The sequence below is a fragment of the Aquila chrysaetos genome, chromosome 5, assembly GCF_900496995.4.
Source record: "Aquila chrysaetos chrysaetos chromosome 5, bAquChr1.4, whole genome shotgun sequence".
Classification (NCBI taxonomy): domain Eukaryota; kingdom Metazoa; phylum Chordata; class Aves; order Accipitriformes; family Accipitridae; genus Aquila; species Aquila chrysaetos.
Genome location: NC_044008.1, coordinates 1,205,151 through 1,218,086, shown reverse-complemented (window position 1 = coordinate 1,218,086; position 12,936 = coordinate 1,205,151). Strand labels below are relative to the sequence as shown.

Here is a 12,936-nt window from a genome sequence, read left to right as displayed (position 1 = left end):
GGAAGTGTTTACGTGTCCCGGGGAGGGCTGACGCAGCCCCTGTGGCCCCCCCACCCCAAAATGGGGCATCCCCAGATCAGGGCTCTGGGGGGCTCGGCCAGGCCCCTTCTGACCCCCCCCCCAAGTTGCGCCCCAAACCGGGCATGGGCACCCTGCGCCCTCGGGGAGGTTGGGGTGTGGGGCTGGGGGGGGGATGTGGGGCTGATGTGGGTCCTGGGTGAGTCCTGCACGCTTGTCCCCGCTGCTCCTGGGTGGGGGCTCTGCCCTGCCCCAGCCCCATGCATAGGGGGCTCAGCCCCACCCCTGCCCCATAGATGGGGGGCTCAGCACCGTCCCAGCCCCACAACTGGGCTCCAGCACCGCTCCTGCCCCATGGAGAGGAGCTCAGCACCACTCCAACCCCATAGATGGGGGCTCTGCACAACCCTGACCCCACGGATGGGATCCAGCCCAGCCTCATGGATGGGGCTCGGAACCACCCCAGCCCCATGGATTGGGGGCTCAGCACAATGTTAGCCCCATAGATGGGATCCAGCCCCAGGGATGAGGCCCCCAGCTCCACCCCAGCCCCACAGATGGGGGGGCTCAGCACCTCCCCAACCCCATGGGTGGTGGGAGAGGGCAGCACCCCACCTCCCCGCCCCACCACCGCTTGTGGGTCCCCAGCGGGACGAGGGGGCAGGGTCCTGTGCTGGTATCCATCCTGTCCCACAGCCGTGGGGCTGAGCCACCCACGGGACCCCCCCCGTCCCCACCCCGCCGTGGGGCCACCGACGCGCAGACGGGCTCGGCGTTGCGTTCAGACCGCGGCGGTGGTTTATTGTCCCACCCGCGCCTACATCCTAGGCTGGCCGAGGGGGCGGCCCCGGACCCCCAAGGCAGCCCCAGCCCCATAGCGAGGACAGCCGGGGGGTCCTGGAGCCGGGGCGGGCGCTGGTGACTCCTCAGCTGGGGCTGACCTGGCTGGAGGAGACGGACGAGACCTCCGTCCTCTGGGCCGAGCTGGAGATGTCCGAGTCGTCCGTCATGGGCTTCCCGCAGACCGTCTCCATGATGCAGGCGCGGAACTACGGGGACGGGAACGCGGCCGGCTCAGCCCCGGGGGGTCCCATGTGTCCCCTGTCCCCCTTCCCTGGGACTGTCTTCCCATCCCTGATGCCACGCTGACCCCATCTCCTGTCCCTGGGAAAATGGTACCCCCTGCCCTGGAAGGTGGCTCTGGGCATTCCCAGGTGTCCCCAAGTGTCCCCAGGCTTCCCAGTCCCCGGGTGTCACTGGGTCTCCCTCATCCCCAGGTGTCCCTGCTCCTGGGATGTCCCCAGTCTGTTGGCACCAGGTGTCCCTTGTCCCTGGGCATCCCTGGATGTCCCTGGTCCCCAAGTGTCCCCGGTCCCCAGATGTCCTTGGGCAGCCATGGGTGTCCCTGGTGTCCTCAGTCCCCGGGTGTCCCCGGTCTCTGCACGTCCCCAGTCCGTTGGCATCCTTGGTGCCCAGTCCCTGGTCCATGATCATCCCTGGTCCCTGGGCACCCCTAAATGACCCTGGTCCCCAAGTGTCCCTGGACATCCTTAGTCCCCAGGTGTCCTCGGGCACCCCTGGATGTTCCCATCGCCTGGGTGTCCGTGCATGTCCCCATTTGCCTGGGTGTCCCCAGTATGTCTCCATTGCCCAGGCATCCCTGGATGTCCCAGTCGCCTGGGTGACCCCAGGATGTCCCCATCACCCAGATGTCGCGGGGCGTCCCCAGGGGCACCTGTTTGTTCATGAAGCAGTAAATGATGGGGTTGTAGACGCAGGCGCTCTTGGAGAAGAAGGCAGGGATGGTGACCAGGCGCAGGTCGAGGCCGTGGTTCCGGTTGTTCACCATGTACATGGCCAGGGCCGCGTAGGGCACGTAGCAGAGGCAGAAGGAGCCCACCATCACCACCACCATGCGGGACACCTCCCGCTCCGCCTTCTGCGTCGTGGCCGACTCCTGCTGCTGCGCGGCCACCTGCGCCCAAAGCAGGGGGTCAGGGTCCCACCTCAGCCCCTGGACCGACCTCCTGCCCTGCTGCCTCTCTGCTGTCCGAGCAGCCCTTCCTACCTCCATCCCTCTATCCCTCCTTCCCTCCATCCCTCCAGCCAACCCTCCATCCCTCCATCCATCTCTCCATCCCTCCATTCCTCCACGCCCTCCATCCATCTTTCTCTCCATCTCTCCATCTCCTTACCCCTCCATCTCTCCATCCCTCCATCCCCCTCCATCCCACTCCATCTCTTCTGCTCTCCATCCTTTTCCTCCCTCCCTTTGGCCATTTCTCCTCCCTCCCTCCCTCAACCCCCCCCCCCCCTCGCCACCCTCCCACCCTCGCACACGCGTGTGCGCGGCCCCTGGGCTCCCCGTGCCCCCGGGACTCACGGCCCGCAGGGCGCTGAGCAGCTGGGAGTAGGAGAAGATGATGAGGGAGAGGGGCACGATGAAGCAGAAGATGAAGAGGAACCAGGTGTAGTACTCGCTCTTGTACTTGGTGCCCACCGTGTACCAGTCGGGGCCGCAGGAGCACTGCAGCCCCTCGGGCACGTACCTGTGGGGCACGCGCACTCACCCCCCCGCTCCGTGCCACGTGGCACCCCCGTGGCACTGCTGGGTGTCTCGGCACCCTCCTGGCACCCCCGTGGTACCCCCATGGCACCCCTGGGGCACCCCCATGGCAATGCTGGGCTGCTCCACAACCCTATGGCACCCCATGAAACCCCCCCCCATGGCACTGCCATCCTGCTCCGCACCCCCGTGCCACCCCCGCGCCACCCCCATGGCACCGCTGGGTGTCTCAGGACCCTCCTGGCACCCCTATGGCACCCCCATGACCCCCCCCCACCAGCCACTCCTGGAGATGAGCACCCTGCCCACCATCCACCTCCCCCCCCCCACCTGCTCCACCCGAAGAACGGGGGGATGGCGACACCGACGCCGATGACCCAGGTGGCCACCACCACCATCAGGGCGTGCTTGGAGCTGAAGCGGAAGTTGCCGAAGGGTTTGCAGATGACGATGTAGCGCTCGAAAGCCAGGAAGGCCAAGGACCACCCCGTCACCAGCCCTGGGGGGGACACCACCGGCACCTCAACCCACCTGCCACCAACCCCCATGGCCCCACCGGACCATGGTGGTCACCTCCACCTACAGCCCCACCGGGTCATGGTGGTCACCCCAACTCCTACAGCCCCACCAAACCATGGTGGTCACCTCTACCTACAGCCCCACCAAACTATGGTGTTCAACGCTACCTACAGCCCCACCAGGTCATGGTGGTCAGCCCAACCCCTACAGCCCCGCCAGACCCCAGTGGTCACTTCCACCTACAGCCCCACCAAACCACGGTGGTCACCCCAGCTTCTACAGCCCCACCAAACCACGGTGGTCACCCCAACTCCTACAGCCCCACCAGGTCATGGTTGTCAACCCTACCTACAGCCCCACCAAACCACGGTGGTCACCCCAGCTTCTACAGCCCCACCGAACCATGTTGGTCACCCTAACTCCTACAGCCCCACCAGACCCCGGTGGTCACCCCCACCTACCTCCGGTGGCCCCCACGAAGCCCTCCAAGGAACACATGTGCTTGCCAAAGACGAAGTAACCCTGGGAGCTGGAGACGAAGACGGTGAAGACGCTGAAGATGCAGGAGATGAAGCCGCTGAAGGAGATGTTCACCAAGATGTAGTTGAGGGGTTGCCTCAGCTTCTTGTACTTGACGGTGACGACCAGGACGATGGCGTTGAGGGGGGTGCCCACCAAGAAGACGAAGCCCATGAAGGCGGTCTGCAGGTAGAACGCCCACGGCGGAGCGATGTGATATTGGGGACCGTCCCAAGGTCCCACCGAGGACCCATTCTTGAAGAGGTAAAACTCTTCGTCACCCGACATGGTGATGGGGCTGGGGGGGGGGTGGGGGGACATAGTGGTCCCCTGCCCTCCCCCTCTGATATACCCTGCCCAGCCCCAAGCCGCTTAACGGCTGAGGGGGGGATCAGGGCTTCATCCTTGGGCAAACTTGGGGATTAGGGGGGGCTAAGCCGGGCTGAGAGCCTAATCGGCCTCCCTAAGCTGGGCCGAGCCGATTGCCGAGGCTCCAGGGGGATTTGGGGGGGGGGGGGGGGGCCATAAGGGCCCCCCGCCAACCCGTCTTGGGGGTGGGGGGTCCCCCAGGCATCCCCGGGGACACACAGGGCACCCCAAGCTTGGTCTTGCTGCCACCGGGATGTCCCAGTCGTGTGTGCCCTGGGTTAGTCCGGGGGGGGGGGTTGGGGTCCTCCGGGGGGGGGGGGGGCTTGGGGACCCCCCGTGAGGTCACCCCCCCCTCCCCGAGCACCCTAGGGTGCCCCTGCAGCCCCACGGGGACACCCAGTGCCGCCCACCATTTATTGCCCCCCGCACCGCTGGGGGTGCGCTACTTGGGGGTGCAACGCCAAAGGGGGGGGGGGTGCGTTGATGGGAGGGGGTCACGGCAGAGGGGGGCACTGCCCGGGGAGGGGGTGTGTGTGCATTTTTGGGGTGCATTGCCGGGGGGGTGCATTACCAGGGGGGGATGTGCACTGCCGGGGGGGGTGCACTGCTGGGGGTGGATTGCAAAGGGGGGGGGGTGTGCACTTTCGGGGGGGGGGGGGTGCACTGCCGGGGGGGGTACACTGCCGGGGTTGGCTGGTTGGGGGGGTGCACTGCTGGGGGTGCATTGCAGGGGGGGGGTGCACTTTCGGGGGGGGTGCCTTGCCCGGGGCGGGGGGAAGGGGCTTGTGCACTTTCGGAGGGACTGCACAGCTGACGTTGCCCCCTCCCCACCGTGCCCCTGCCCCCCCCCCAGTACTGCCCAGTACCAGCCCCCCCGGCTGCCCCCACCCCGCCACCACCCACGCGTGGTCCGTGGAGGGGCGCACGGCGCTGCCGGCGGCTCGTTGGTCTAGGGGTATGATTCTCGCTTAGGGTGCGAGAGGTCCCGGGTTCAAATCCCGGACGAGCCCGGAGGTTTTTTTTTTTTCCTGCCCCGACCCCCCCCCCCCCCTTTCCTGCCTCCCCCCCGGGACCATGGGTCCTCCCGTGGGGGCAGGAAGGATGAGCACAAGCCGCTTAGGGGGGGGGATTAAGGGCTCTTGGGGCCGCCCCCCCCCCCCCCCCCGGGGGCTGGGGGTGCATATAAAGGCCGGGTGGAGTGGAGGGACAGTGGGGCGGTGGCACCCCCCAGGACCCACGTGGAGCCCACGGGCGGGGGGGGGTGCGTGTCCGTTGTTGCGTGGGTGCCAGGGGGTGTGTGGGGGTACACCTCCGTGGGTGTCTCTGTCCTTGTATGGGGGTGTGTGGGGGGCTGCCCACCCATGGGGGTGCCTCGGGGCGCCTGTGGGGTTGTGTTCGGCTCTGGGGCAGGGACTGGGCGGTGCTGGGGGGGGGCAGGGTTGGGGAGGGGGGGGGACACGGATGGGCTGAGCCCCCAGCACTGGCTGGGGGGGGGTGGTCCTGCCCCAGCCAGGCTGTACTGGGTCAGCCTGGGCTGTACTGGGTTGTACTGGGCTGTACGGGGTCAGGTCAGGTCACACTGTACCATACCAGGCTGTACCATACAGTACCATACTGGGCCATACTGTACTGGGTCAGACTGGGTTTTACCGTACCATACCGTACTGTGCCATACCATACCGTACGGTACCGGGTCAGGCTACACTCCACCATACTGGGCTGGGTCATACCATACCGTACCATACCAGCTGCCCCCCTGCACCCTGGCACACTGCCCCCTCATGTGTCCCTCGTAGCCATCAGTAGGCTCCAGAGTGAACACTCCCCACAATGTGTCCTGAAGCTCCAGGGAGGGGTACCCCAGGGCAGAAGCAGGGGCATTGGGGGTGCTGGTATGGGACAGTGGCACTGGGGGGGGGGGGGCCACTGCCGCCCCCCTGAGCCCCTCTGACCCAAGGGGACCCAGGTGTCCGGCAGGCAGGACCCCCCCCCCCAGGGAAGGGGGGAGGCGGTTGCCAGGGCAACAGGAGATGCCACCCCTGGGGACGGTCACCCAGGAGACGGTCACAGGGCGCCCCAGCGCAGAGCGGCAGGGCCATGGACCTCAGCGCCTCCCGCTCCGTGGGCAGTGAGTGGGGGCACCCCCCCCCCCCCAGGGACGGGCACCCCGCGGGGACGGGTAACCCCATAAACGGGTGCCCCACGGGGCAGGCACCCCCAGGGGTGGGCACCCCCCAAGGATGGGCACCCCCCCGGGACGGGTGACGGGCACCCCGTAGGAGCCGGCACCCCAAGGGACGCCGCAACCCCCCCGGGGCTGGGCCACCCCTAGGGACCGGCACCCCACGGGGGCTGGCAGCCCCAGACCCGCGCCCCCCCGACCCCGAGCGGCGGTGCCCACGAGGTGCCCTCTCGCAGCGGAGCTGCGGGCGCTGCGGGCGGAGCTGGGCGCCCTGCAGGCAGGGCAGGCCGCGGAGCTGGGGCAGCTGGAGCGGGCGCTGGCGCTGGCGCAGGCGGAGCGGGCGGCGGCGGCGGCCGAGGCCGGGCAGCAGGCGGCGGAGGTCGCCCGGCTGCGGGACGAGGTGGCCGGGCTGCGGGCAGAGCTGCGGCAGGGGCAGGAGCTCCGCGCCCGGTACCGGCTGGAGGCCACCGCGCTGCGCGCCGATGCCCGCCTGAAGGAGCAGCGGCACCGGTGTGCCACCGCCGAGGTGGCACGGCTCCAAGGTACCGGGGCACGGCGGGGGGGGGGGCCGTGGCGGGGTGGGACGGTGGCCGTGGCGAGGTGGGTTGGTGGTCATGGCGGGGGTGGGATGGTGGCCATGGTACGACAGAATGATGCCGTGGGACAGAAGGTTGGTGGGACAGAAGGTTGGTGGCCATGGCGAGGTGGGATGGTGGCCATGGCGAGGTGGGGATGGTGGTCCATGGTACGACAGAATGATGCCATGGGACAGAAGGTTGGTGGGACAGAAGGTTGGGTGGCCATGGTGTGGTGGGATGGTGGCCATGGTGTGTCAGAATGATGCCATGGGACAGAAGGTTGGTGGCCATGGTGAGGGGGGATGGTGGCCATGGCGTGGTGGGCTGGTGGCCATGGCGTGGTGGGATGGTGGCCGTGGTGAGGTGGGACGGGGGCCATGGCGCGGCAGGGCGGTGGCCACGGCGTGGTAGGGTGGCGTTGCAGCACGGGGGGTGGTGGTCGCTGTGGGGGGGCCCATGCTGTGGGGTGGGTTGCCGTGGGTCAGGGCGCCGTGGGGCGGGATGCCGTGGGGCGCGGTGCCGTGGGGCTGAGGCGGGGGTGCCGCGCAGAGGAGCTGGGCAGGCTGCGGGCGCAGCAGGAGGCGCTGGGCGAGGAGCACCGGGCGCTGCGGCACCGTCACCACCGCCTCGGCCGGCACCGGTACCGCCCCGCGGCCCCCACAGGACCCACGGACCCCCTGCCTATAGCCCCCGTGGGACCCCCCAGGACCTCCGTGTCGCTGTCCTCGTGCCCTCCTGGATGTGGCCCTATACGTGTCCCCCCTGGCCCCGGCCGTGTCCCCCTGTCCCGTGCCCCCCAGCCATGTCCCCCGTGCGCCCCGGCCATGTCCCCCACGTCCCCTGACCCACGTCCCCCCTGTCCCCACGGCCGTGTCCCCCTCGTCATCTTGTTCATGTCCCCTGTGCCCCCCGGTCCTGTCCCCCGTGCCCCCAGTCTTGTCCCCCTACGCCCCCGGCCATGTCCGCCCTGTCCCCATGTCCCTTGTCCCCACGTCCGCATCCCCGGTGCCCCCTGCCCAAGTACCCTGTGCCCCCCCCAGCCACGTCCCCCTGTCCCCACGGCCATGTGCCCCCGCACCGCCGGCAGCCCCTGGCACTGCCATCTCCTGCAGGTGCCCCGAGGGGCCGGGGGGCACCGAGGGTCCCCTCCCAGTGTCCCCCTACCCCGAGGACCCCGAGGACGCCCAGCCTCAGTACCTGGAGGGGACCCAGAGCCAGGTATGGAGTGGGGGGGGGACGACGGGGACCCAGGGCTCAGGGTGTCACCGTGGTGGGGGTGGCCCTGACCCCCGTCCCCTCCCCAGGAGACCACCGGCGGGCTCAAGCCCTTCATCCTCTTTGTCGTGGCCTCCACCATCATCTTCCTCTACCCCTACCTGAAGCAGAGCTGAGACCCCGGCGGGCGTCCTGACCCCCCCACCCGGAGCACCCTGACCCCCCCCCAGAGCAATACACCAGATACCCCTCTGTATGGCTGCTGTCGGTGCTGGGGTCCCCGGGGTGGGGGTGCCACCCGAGTACCACCCACGTCCGTGTCACCCCCCCCCCCCCCCGAGCGGGACATGCCCCCCCCCCCCCCCCCCCCCCGGGGTATTTTGGGTGCCGGGTGCGTGGCTCTGACTCGCTGGGTTATTTTTAGGCGCTGGCGCAGGCGCTTGGGCCATTGTCGTCGTCGTCCCCCCCCCGCCACCCGCTGTCACCCGTCACCCTGGGGTGCACCCTCACCACCCACCCCCCCACCCCGGCACCCACCCAGGGAACTCCTCGCCGTGGAGGGTGGGGGGGGGGGGGGGGGAGAAACTGAGTCACAGTGCGATGGGAGAGGAACCCAGGCGTCCTGCACCCCTTGTGTGTGTCCCCCCCCCCCCCCCCCCGGGTGGGACCCAGGCGTCCGGGTGCCCCTCACCCCCCCCACCCGCTGGAAGCTTCCAGGGCGGGTGGCCAACGGTGACGTGGTGACGGTGACACCGGCAGCCGGACACCGGAACAAGGGGGAACCTGATACACCCCCTCTCCCCAAAATTACCCCCCCCCCCCAAACAAAGGACCCAGCTCTGGAGCACCCAGGTGTCTACCACCACCCTCCCCCCCCCAGCACCCAGCCTGGGCCCAAGGGTGTTGAAGAGGACCCAGGCGTCCAGGTGGACCCCCAAGGTGGGGGGGGGGCACCAACGATGCTGGGGGGCAGTGGGGTCCAGGGGTCACTGAGGTGGCCCCAACACCCTGGGTCCACCCCCCAAGATGAATGAACCCCCCCGCCATGTGCCACCCCAATGGGGAAACTGAGGCACGGCTGAGGGGACCCACGACTTGAGCCACCAGTGGGGTGGTCACCCAGCAAGGGGGGGGCCTGGGGTGGGGGGGTCCCAAGGGAAGGGGGGGGCTGATGGGGAGGGGTGTCTGGGTGGTGGGGGGTCCTGGGGGGTGTTTGGGGGGGGTGTCAGTTGGGGTCCTGGGGGTGGGGAGTGTTTCTTCAGTGAGTTTTTTGGGGGGTCCCAAGTGGGGGAGTCATGAGTGGGAGGGGGTCCTGAGTCGGGGGGTCCCAGCTGAGTCTTCTGGGGGGGGGTCCCAAGTAAGTGAGTTTCCTGAGGGGTCTTTGGGGGGGGGGGTTGGGGTGCCAATGGTGCTAGGGTGTATTGAGGTGCTGGGGTGCTGGGTATTGGGGCGCTCAGGGTGCCTGGGGTATTGGGGTCTTGGGGTGCCGGGGTATTGGGGTGCTTGGGGTGCCGACGGTGCTGGGGTGCCGGGGTGCCGGGGTGCCTGGGTGCCCGGGGTGCTGGCGGTGCTGAGGTTTTGGGGTGCTGGGGTTTTGGAGTATCAGGGCAATGAGGTGTTGGGGTGCCTGGGCCATCAGGGTGCTGGGGTACTGGGGTCCTGAGGTTTTGGGGTGCCGGTGTTTCAGGGGTGGTGAGGTTTTGGGGTGGCGGGGTGCCAGTGTTTTGGGGGTGTCAGGGTGTGGGTGTGCTGAGGTTTTGGGGATTTTGGGGTGCCAGTGTTTCAGGGTGCTGGGGTGGCAAAGTTTTAGGGTTTCGGGGGTTTTGGGATTTCGGGGACTTCGAGGTAGTGGGGTTGCAGGGGTTTGGGGGGGTCTCTGTGTACCGGTGTTGGGAGGTTTGGGGGTGCCGGTGTTTGGGGTTACCTGGCTTTGGGGGGTGCCGGGGTTTGGGTTTACCGGGGTTCGGAGTTACTGGGGTTCGGGGGGTGCCGGTGTTTAGGGTTACCAGTGTTTGGGGGTGCCGGAGTTTGGGGCTTTCGGGGTTACCGATGTTTGGGGGTGCCGGGGTTCCGAGTTACCGGGGTTCAGGGGGTGCCGGGGTGCCGGGGTTACCGGCGTTTGGGGGTGCCGGGCTTCGGGGCTTTTGGGGGTGCTGGGGTTCGGCGTTACCGGCGTTTGGGGGGGGGCCGGGGTTCGGAGCTTTCGGGGGTGCTGCGGTTCGGGGTTACTGGTGTTTGGGGGTGCCGGGGTTCTGGGCTTTCGGGGTTCGGCGTTACCGGCGTTGGGGGGGGGCCGGGGTTCGGGGCTTTCGGGGGTGCCGAGGTTCGGGGCTACCGGCGTTTTGGGGTGCCGGGGTTCGGCGTTACCGGGGTTCGGGGTCACCGGCGTTTTGGGGTGCGGGGGTTCGGGGGGGAGCACGGTGACGGTGTGCCGCCGGGGCTATAAATAGCGGCTGCGGTCAGGCCCCCCCCCCCGCCGGGCCGGCCCCATCCCGTGGCAGCGGGGCCGGGCCGGGCCGGGGCAGCGCTTAAAGCCGCCGCCGCCCCCAGCGCCGCCACTCGCCGCCCGCCGCCCCCGGCACCGGGAACCGACCCGGACCCCCGCTCCGGACCCCGCACGCCACCGGGAACCGCTGCTTCCCTCCGACCGCGAACCGGCTCTGCCCCCGCCAACTTCTACCGGGAATCGTCTGGGACACCGGACCCCCCCCCCCCCCCCCCGCCCCGCAGCTGGAACACCGGGACTGACGCCGGGACCACCCCCCCCCCTCGCAGCCGGGACACCGGCACCGAGCCGGGACTCCCCCCCAGCAGGGACACCGGGGCTGACCCGGGACCCCCGCCCCGAGCACTGGGACTGATCCGGGACCCCGGGCCGACACCGGGAACCGGGAGCCCACCCAGGACACCAGGACCCACCCGGGACACCCACCCAGGACTCCGGGACTGACCCAGGACACCCACCCGGGACACCGTCCCCTGGCACCGGCACTGCCACCGGGAACCGGGACCCCACCCCGGGACCCCCACCCAGGACACCGGCACTAAGCCGGGACCCCCACCCAGGATACCAGCGCCCACCCAGGACCCCTTCAGGACACCGGGACTTATCCGGGACCCCCACCCCAGGCACCGGGGCTGACCCGGCACCCCACCCAGGACACCGGCACCCCCCCAGGACCCCCAAGTGAGGACACCGGGACTGACCCAGGACACCAGCCTGGTCTACAGTCCCCCCCCAGCAGGAACCCACCACCCCACCCCACCAGCACCCACCACCATGAACTCCACCTACGAGCCACAGCCGGGCGAGGAACCGGAGGAGCTACCGGCCACCGAGAAGGACTTGGCAGAGGACGCTCCCTGGAAGAAGATCCAGCAGAACACCTTCACCCGCTGGTGCAACGAGCACCTCAAGTGCGTCCACAAGCGCATCGGGGACCTGCAGCGGGACCTGAGCGATGGCCTGCGCCTCATCGCCCTCCTGGAGGTCCTCAGCCAGAAGAAGATGGGGCGCAAGTACCACCCGCGCCCCAACTTTCGCCAGATGAAGCTGGAGAACGTCTCGGTGGCCTTGGAGTTCCTGGAGAGGGAGCACATCAAGCTGGTCTCCATCGGTGAGTGAGGGAGGGGGTGAGTGTGCAAGGGGGAGGGGGTGATGGAGGGGTGGGATGAGTGTGCAAGGGGGGTGGCGGACAAGTGAGGATGGGGCCGGGGACGAGCGTGTGAGGGTGGGGGTGATGGAGGCGTGGGAGTGAGGGATGAGTGTGCAAGGGTGGGCGTGATGGAGGAGTGGGAGCGAGGGATGAGCGTGCGAGGGCAGGGGTGATGGACAAGTGAGGATGGGGCCGTGGGTGAGCGTGCAAGGGCAGGGGCAATGGTGGAGTGGGAACGGGAGGAGTGTGCAAGAGCAGGGCTGATGGATGAGCGGGACTGGGGGACGAGTGTGCAAGGGCTGGGGTGATGGATGAGTGGGAATGAACAATGAGTGCGTGAGGGTAGGGGTGACGGACGAGTGGGAATGGGATGAGTGTGCGAGGGTAGAGGTGATGGACTAGTGGGAACGAGGCTTGGGATGAGTGTGCGAGGGCAGGGCGGTGGATGAGTGGGAATGGAGGACAAGTGTGCAAGAGCAAGGCCGACCGACAAATGCGGGTGGGGGATGAGTGTGCAAGGGCAGGGCTGGTGGAGGAGTGGGAATGGGACAAGCGTGTGAGAGCAAGGGCAACGGAGGAGTGGGAACAGGGGATGAGTGTGCAAGAGCAGGGGCAATGGACAAGCGGGAACGGAGCTGGGGATGAGTGTGCAAGGGCCGGGCCGGGGGTCTGACCCCCGTGCGAGGGGCTGTGCAAAGCTGGGTTGTGCGTGCGAGGGGTCGTGTCGAGCCGTGCTGGGGGGTCCGGTCCCCGCGCGAGGGGCTGAGCGTGGGGCCGCTCGGGGCTCTGGGTCACACGTGCAGTCGTGCAAGGGGCCGTGCGTGGCCCATTGGGGGTCTGGTCCCCGTGCGAGGCCGTGCGAGGGGCCGCAGCGTGCGAAGGGCCCGTGCGAGGCCGTGCGGGGGCGAGAAGGGGGGGGGGGGGGGCCCTGCGCTGAGCTCACTCTTGGCTCGGGGGCCGCGTGCCGGTGAGCTCACGCTGCGGGGGCACGCTCGCCCCTCGCACGCTCGCCCCCCGCACGCTCGCCCCTCGCACGGGGCCCCAGCGCCCACCCAGCCACCCCGACAGCTGCACGGTGACCCCCCCCCCCCCACCTCGCACGCTCGCCCTCGCACACGTGGGCAGGCGCGCGGGCGGGTCGTGCCCTTGCACGCCCGCTTGCACGCTCGCACCCTTCCTCTGCGGGGTTTGCACACGCAGCCACCCGCAGAGCCCACGCGTGTTGCACGGGGGGGGGGGTGTAGGGGTATTTGCCACCCCCCCCCTTGCACACGCACTCGTGCGCACACCTCCCCCTTGCACGCCCAGACCCGG

General features: G+C 69.1%; 2 protein-coding genes, 1 long non-coding RNA gene and 1 other non-coding gene across 4 annotated transcripts in view; 3 read left to right on the top strand and 1 right to left on the bottom strand.

Annotated features, from left to right (window-relative positions):
• Positions 1 to 798: 798 nt before the first annotated feature.
• OPN1SW (opsin 1, short wave sensitive) lies at positions 799 to 3,939 on the bottom strand. Its single transcript, XM_030014966.2, has 5 exons — positions 3,565 to 3,939; positions 2,915 to 3,083; positions 2,402 to 2,567; positions 1,754 to 1,993; positions 799 to 1,067 (listed from the first exon to the last, which is right to left on the bottom strand). Exons 1-5 carry the CDS (start codon positions 3,908 to 3,910, stop codon positions 945 to 947), a joined length of 1,044 nt encoding a protein of 347 aa, XP_029870826.1. The 5' UTR covers positions 3,911 to 3,939; the 3' UTR covers positions 799 to 944.
• A 990-nt stretch (positions 3,940 to 4,929) lies between these two features.
• Positions 4,930 to 5,001, top strand: TRNAP-AGG. The gene has a single exon. It is a non-coding gene; the product is annotated as a tRNA-Pro (tRNA).
• A 1,386-nt stretch (positions 5,002 to 6,387) lies between these two features.
• Positions 6,388 to 8,218, top strand: LOC115341649. Its single transcript, XR_003923473.1, has 3 exons — positions 6,388 to 6,715; positions 7,864 to 7,969; positions 8,056 to 8,218. It is a non-coding gene; the product is annotated as an uncharacterized LOC115341649 (long non-coding RNA).
• A 2,303-nt stretch (positions 8,219 to 10,521) lies between these two features.
• FLNC (filamin C) overlaps positions 10,522 to 12,936 on the top strand; it is a 34,412-nt gene continuing 31,997 nt past the window's right edge. The window contains 1 exon segment of the mRNA XM_030014963.2: positions 10,522 to 11,583. Coding sequence (XP_029870823.1) covers positions 11,247 to 11,583 — 337 coding nt within the window. The 5' untranslated portion in view covers positions 10,522 to 11,246.